Source organism: Citrus sinensis, chromosome 8, assembly GCF_022201045.2.
Source record: "Citrus sinensis cultivar Valencia sweet orange chromosome 8, DVS_A1.0, whole genome shotgun sequence".
NCBI lineage: Eukaryota > Viridiplantae > Streptophyta > Magnoliopsida > Sapindales > Rutaceae > Citrus > Citrus sinensis.
Genome location: NC_068563.1, coordinates 12,884,636 through 12,891,782, shown reverse-complemented (window position 1 = coordinate 12,891,782; position 7,147 = coordinate 12,884,636). Strand labels below are relative to the sequence as shown.

The following is a 7,147-nucleotide window of genomic DNA, read 5'->3' as shown; positions in this document are numbered from 1 at the left end:
CCTTTAACAAAAACTTCTCTTCTGTTTTTGCCATCCAAGAATTTGCAAAGAAAGCTCTCTTTCGCTTCTTCATGAAAGCCTACCTTGTCACAGAACCTTTTCCATTTTCCTCCTTCCACCCAGAAAATATGTTCCATACAGGTTTAACCCTTGATCCATCCAGAGAAACCACTGAAGATGTGTTATGGTACATCTGGTGCCTAACAGTCCTTTATGCCGCTAAGTTAGTCCTACTAATTACTCACTTTGGAACATCTCCTTGACCCAGACAAAGCCACCTCTCTTACCTGGACATTACTTGAATGGTTCTCCCCCATACCATGGTGGAGAATGAAGCTCCAACAACTGTCAGAAATTTACAACCTTGAACGTATGCCTACCTCGGAAGCACAAATGTTTACCTCAGTCTTTATCATTCACAGGCCATACTTTCAACATCCAGACACAAAACTCTTTTGGACTCAAGACTAGATATATGAATGGTTCACTGCACCACATCTAGCTGTCATTGAAAATGAAATCCAAGATGTCCTCCACAACTACCTTTGCCAATTAAACCACCAACCTCCGCCATTTAAAGACATCTTCCACACCTCTTTAGGCCCACAACATGACCTCCTCATGATCCCCACTCCATCCGCCATATCCAAACCGAAATCCACGGGAATCATTATCAAAGAAGAAAAGTCAGACTACACTGACTTCCTTTTCCAAGACTCCCAAGACCCCTGGGAAGATTTCCTTCCCCTCAGCCAACATCTCCAACAGTTTCCACAACCATTCATGAATGAACCAGGATCCTCATCCCAACCTCCCAATGCTGACACGGCCACTAAACCTTCCAAAGTTGACAAAGTCACTCAAACATCACCAAGGCCAGGATATCGACGAGATTGTCCTTATCCCCCTTGCCGTGGTCCCCACTGTAAGCATCCAAAGCTCTCCAAAACCTTTTTCCCAAAATCCAACCGTGACACTGACCCCGATGAAACCGAAAGCTCATCCGAAGACAATTACATGAATCTCCGCTCTCCATAAAGTTGTTTGTCTTGTTGCTTTCAATAAAGTAGTTTGTCTTGTTGTAATAATTATGTTTTATTTTATGGTTTTGTCTTGGCTTGCCTTACGCTTAGGCTTTTGCCAGTTGTAAAAGTCTTTGTAAGCATGCTTTATCTTTTATCCATTTGTCCAAGTCTTGATCGGTGGGCTTAGCTTTCTAAAAAGGTGTGCTACAGGTCATGTTCACTTGAGAAGTCATGATCAATGTTGTCGTATCTTTATCTTTTGCTTTTGAAAAAGATAGGGGTCCTGTCCTATCTTCTCTGAGAATTATCCTATATAAAGGATTCTCCCCTTGCTTGTAAGATATAGAATATAGAAGTTTGAAGCAATAAACTCTCGTGTGTTTTATCACTATAAATCTGTAAACCTCTCTCCTCTCTCTGCAAATGAAGCTCTCTAGAGAAAAAAAAAGAATAAAGAATTAAATTTGTTCATTTTGAAACCTAAGGAAGTATGCTCTGCACTTGCCTTCTAGTAAGGATCCTGTGCATCAGAAAACTTTTGATCGTTTTCTTATCTGGTTTGGTACCCTATTTTAGACTAAAGGAAAGTCTGTTTTGGGTTGTATAACCCGAGATGAAAAATGTTTTAAAGGTTTTTCTGATTCCCCATTTGAGTATATCGACGGGAAACCGACGATGTAAATTCCAGAGGTGATCCTGAATAGGCACTAGTCTGGTCTGCACTGTTGGATAACAAGTCACGTACCCTAAATGGTATCAACCAGTAGGCAGCCCAATAACATCACAATTTGAGAGGTACTCAGCACAAAATGCAAGTGCTTCTTCTGCAATATAACTTTCTACAATACAACCCTCAGGACGGTAGCGATTACAAACATAATCCTTGAGAGTTTTCATTTGTCTCTCAAAAGGATACATCCATCGAAGATAAACAAGCCCACATAACCTAACTTGTGCAACTAAGTGGATTGTTAAATAGATCATTATGTCAAAAAAGCTAGGTGGGAAGTACTGCTGCAGTAAGCATAAAGTGATTACAAGTTCCTCTTGCAATTGGTCAAGAGTATTAGGATCTACCACTTTACAGCATAATGTATTAAAAAAGAAGCACATCCTGATTATGGTCCTTCTCACATTTATAGGCAAACAGTTTCGAATGACTAGTGGTAAAAATTGTTGCATCAAAGTATGACAGTCATGGGACTTAAGGCCTTGAAGCCGACAATCATCTATTGAAACAAGGTTTTGGACATTGGAAGAATACCCATCAGGGACTTTCACACTCAGTAAGGTTTCACAAAACTGTTTTTTTCTTTTTTACTCAAAGTATAGGGAGCTGGAGGTAGGACTTTGTTTTTTTTGTTTGTTTCATCAGGAACTAGTTTTCCCCTAATCTTCAAAGACTCAAGATCTTTTCTAGCATTAATCCCATCTTTTGTTTTGCCTGGTTGATGAAGTAATGTGCCATATATGTTCTCGCATACATTTTTTTCAATGTGCATCACATCTAATTGATGGCGAATTAATAAATGCTTCCAATAATCTAACTAAAAAAAGATTGACTTTCTTTTGTACAATTTTTCAGTTACGTTATCATCACCATCACCGCCACCACTGCCATCATGTTTCCACTTTTTGGCCTTCTTTTTCCCGAACTTAATATCTATATCTTCCACCATATTAAAGATTTCCTCACTAGAAAAAGTTTTAGGAGGCTCATTCCACTTTTGCTTCCCATTAAAAACCTTTTTCAGTTTCCAAAATAGGTAATCGAGTGGTAGAAAGCGGCGATGGCCCATATATGCCATTTTCCTACTATGTGGCAGCCAACATGCACAAGTGTCTATCCCACAAATTGGGCAAGCATAATAGCCCTTAATAGTACAACCAGAGAGGTTTCCGTATGCTGGAAAGTCACTGATTGTCCACATCAAGACAACCTGTAAATTAAAGGTTTCTTTTCTATAAGAATCATAAACATCAATACCTACATCCCATAGAGTTTTTAAGTCCTCAATCAAAGGTGCTAGGTATACATCTAGATCATTTCCAGGTTGTTTAGGGTCAGATATCAAAAGTGACAACATCAAAAACTCTCTTCATACACAACCATGGAGGAAGATTATATGTTATTAATATAACAGGCCAATAACTATAAGTAGTGCTAAGTGTACTATATGGGTTAACCCCATCAGTTGAGAGAGCTAAATAGAGATTTCTAGGTTCTTGTGCAAATTTTGGCCACTTATTGTCAATTAGTTGCCAGGCTGGTGAGTCTGCTAGGTGGCGAAATTTGCCATCTCTAATTCATTTATTAGCATGCCATGTTAAATTTTGAGCTATTTGTGGTGATTGAAACAATCTTTTCAACCTAGGAATAGGTGGAAAATACCACAATACCTTTTTAGGAACCCCTTTCCTAAATTTTGTTAAGCTATCTTTTTTTATTTGATACCTAGATGCTCCACAATTTGGGCATTCAACAAGATCAGCAAATTCATTCCTATACAAAATGCAGTCGTTTGGACATGCATGTATTTTTTCATACTCTAAGCCTAGCACTTTCATTGTTTTCTTAACCTCGTACATTGACATAGGTAGAGTATTTTTATTTGGCAAAATATCAGCAAGGACTTCTAACAAAGCAGAAAACCCTTTATCGGACCACCCATAGTTCCCTTTCATATTGTAAAGTCTCATTAAACTAGATAAATTTGAATGTTTTGCACCCGGGTACAAAGGCTTTTCAGCATCTTCAAGCATATCCTTAAAAGAACTAGGATCTCTATCACAATGCTCGTAAGCATCTTTGACCATGTCAATTATATTACTGTAATCATGACATCTAAATCTTTGACTATGTGAATGGTCTTCACAGTTTGTAAATGTAGATTTAGAGTTAGTCTCACCATGCCAAGTCCAAACAATATATCTTGGGAGAAAACCTTTTTCAAATAAATGATCCTTCACCTGTTGAGGAGTATGAAACTCCATATTACAACAAAAGGTGCAAGGACATCTAATTGACATTCGATTTTCAGCATTCAAAATGGCAAAATCTAAGAAATCAGCAACTCCAGAACGATACTCTACAGACAATCTATCACAAGTTATCCAACTTCTGTCCATTTCAAATATTTTACCTGTTCACATATGTAATGTCAGTTTAAGTTTAATTAAATTGCATGATTAATTTAAAGTTCAATGTTATTATGATTATAGTTGCAATAATAAACTTATAATTCTGGAAAATCATTAATAGCCCCTATAAATCATTAATTATAATAATAATTTAGACAAAATCCTGAAATTGAAACAAAAGAAGTTTTGAAACTTAAATAGGAGATTAATAGGTAAGATGGGTGCTAATGGCTTTTTAAGTAGTCGAACTAATTCATAAGTCAAGTAACTAACAAAAGTTAAGAGTTCAAATAAATAATGTCTTCATACCACTTTGCAAGCCATTTTTTAAGATTCTATAAATCATTTTTTAACTTCAAATACAACATGCATAACTACTTTAAAACAAGCATTTCTTTATTGAATCAAACACAAATCATCAACTTTATACAATCTCAAAATACTCACAACCACGAACTTAATTAATTCATATCATAGTCATTGTCTCTATTACAAATCGTCCAACCAAAACAAAATAAATAAACAAGTAGGATTATATAACAAAATTTGCCTCTCTTCACATGAAACAGAGATGTAAATAGTTTGCAACCACTAAATACACAGTCATTCAGCCAATATAACACTCAAACAATTATCTCCTAATCACAAAGGCAAAAGCTAAAATGAAATTTCATATTTTAGTACATTCAAAATCAACTAACTTATTGCTCAAAGTTAAGAAACAGAGCTAACAGTTTATTTCATAAACTAAAAAAAATGAACATTCTTAGTTTTAAATAACAATGACAGTAAATCACATGCACAAAAATTTGAAACTGACCTCAAATGTGGCAGAAAAAACAGAGTCGCAGCAGCAAGTGTTTTGAGTTTAAGTAATGCACCACTTAAAATACCTGTATTTTTGGACTGCATGTGAGTGAAGATATAGAAAAATAAGAACAAAAATTTCAAGTTACGAATAAATAAAAGAAAAAAAATTTGGAAAAAAAAAACCTACCAGGGTTGCACTACTGTTCAATTTCTGAATATCTGAAACAACCCAAAAATAAAAATTCAAAAATATTAGTCATAAGCCAAATTAAAACAAACCCAATAATTAAATTGCCCAAAAAAATAAAATATTCTGCCATTACCAGCTGATAACCTCCTCTACAGTTCTTTCTCTGGACTTAACTTGTCAGGGAGAATGAGATTACCTGAATATGCAACCGATTGTGCCACTTCACCCCTTGTCGATGGCTTTTACTTGCTTGCCTAGTATAGGCACTGGATAGTTTAGTTGGAGAAAAACCCCTTCGATAACAAGCGATTAGGGTTTTGGTTTGTGTTTCAATTTGGGGAAAATGGAAAAACGAAACATAGTTTAAGCTTTTCATTATCTATCTAAATTAATTGAATTTAATTTGTAAATGGATAGTGCAAAACAAAAGAGATCGAGAAGAGAAAAATGAACGAGAAAGTGAACGATGAAAGCAAGATAGAGACAGTCGATATAGTCTAGATGGGGAAAAGTCAAGTGTGTTTTATGTTGTTGTTATTTATATTTTCATTTTTTAATATTTTAAATATTATTATGACTTTGACTCATCGAGATTTGATGGTCTGTGCTCCAAGCATTAAAGCTTTAAATCTTCGAGTTCTCAGGTTCGAGTTGGAGCTGAAAACAAAATTTTTATGAATTTTTTTTATCATTGATACTTTAGTGTTAGTGATTTTTTATGTTTAGTTTGCTGACACCCTAGTATCAATCATTAATCTCTGATTCCTATTTGTCAAAAGCAGAAAATGGTGCATATGTACATAAGTACTGACACTTTTTGCAAAGTGTCAGTAACAAAGTGTCAGTAAAACCCATTTTTCTAGTAGTGCTTGTTATAGCACCTAACAATTATATATATATATATATGAAGCTTAATTACGAGATATGTTGAAGTTAAATATATTGATTGATTTATTGCCAGGGATAAAGTAGGGATTTATTGCCAGTTATACCAATATCATATCCAAACATAATTCAAGCTAAAGCAACAGCAATGCATTAAGTTCATTGTTACGATCGTATATTATGATTACTCGTCCATTTTTTAAAATTTAATTCTTATGCACACTCTTACTCTCTTTGATCAGAATTTTATCAAGGAGGAAGAGTGCTATCACTGCAGCAGCTAATGGAAATGTTTCTGTTATTATTTGATGCATCTCTCAATATGCAAACAGAAAACGGTTAAATATTTTAAATGTACAGGGGAACTTGAATCTCTCAAAGTTTTAATGGTTGAAGTGTTCCCTAATATCAGCAATAAAAAGTGGAGAGTTAAGAGCGTATATTCTTAATACGTGACATGATTAACAATAGGTTAGGATCTTTGGTGAAAAAAATAAAGATAGAGTTGACTTTTTGACACCCCTCAAAAGCCATTATAAATTCCTTTTGGGTGATATTATTTAAACTCAGAAAATTTATCTCTCCACCTATTTTTAAGAATAAATTCATCGTTAAGAATTTAATGTTTAAAAATCTCAAAATTACGCTTCATTAATCTCTTTCTCTCTCTACTCATGATTGCATAGTTTTTCTCTACCCTCACATTTTGCAAGCTAAATACTAACTTTAATTTCTTTTGGATTCATTTTTTTACCTTTCTTTATTTTTATACTTTTTATATATAAGAATTTTTTTTTTGATATTCATTAACTTTTGTGATTGGTATAATTTCTTGATATTCATTAACTTATTGATAAAAATTTGTTGATGGTTTTTGCTCTGATAGTTTATGACAGCTTAGAACAAAACCAATTATTCACGGTTAAAAAAAATATATGAAAGAATTTATGAGAATTGAGGAATTAAGGTTGAAAAGTGAAAAAAAAGTTAATTAATTGATAATTTTATTAAAAATTATTTTGATAATTAAATTTTTAATTGAAAAAATGATGTGGAGAGAAAATTGATAGGTTCAAATAGCCTTACCTGATTTTTT

The 7,147-nt window shown here is 34.1% G+C and overlaps 1 protein-coding gene across 1 annotated transcript; it reads right to left on the bottom strand.

The window, feature by feature from the left end:
- Positions 1-1,781: 1,781 nt before the first annotated feature.
- LOC127899322 (uncharacterized) lies at positions 1,782-4,154 on the bottom strand. The gene is made up of 3 exons (XM_052432674.1): positions 3,481-4,154; positions 2,615-3,122; positions 1,782-2,039 (listed from the first exon to the last, which is right to left on the bottom strand). The coding sequence occupies exons 1-3, from the start codon at positions 4,152-4,154 to the stop codon at positions 1,782-1,784; spliced, it is 1,440 nt and encodes a 479-aa protein (XP_052288634.1).
- Positions 4,155-7,147: the final 2,993 nt, after the last annotated feature.

Bases quoted from the DNA above. Each gene is read 5' to 3' on its own strand.
- LOC127899322 (XM_052432674.1), bottom strand. From the start codon at position 4,154: ATGGACAGAAGTTGGATAACTTGTGATAGATTGTCTGTAGAGTATCGT. The intron at 3,123-3,480 runs GTATCAAATAAA...TTGTGTATGAAG, and splicing joins CCAAATTGTGGAGCATCTAG to AGAGTTTTTGATGTTGTCAC. The intron at 2,040-2,614 runs GTAACTGAAAAA...TGCTTACTGCAG, and splicing joins GCGGTGATGGTGATGATAAC to CAGTACTTCCCACCTAGCTT.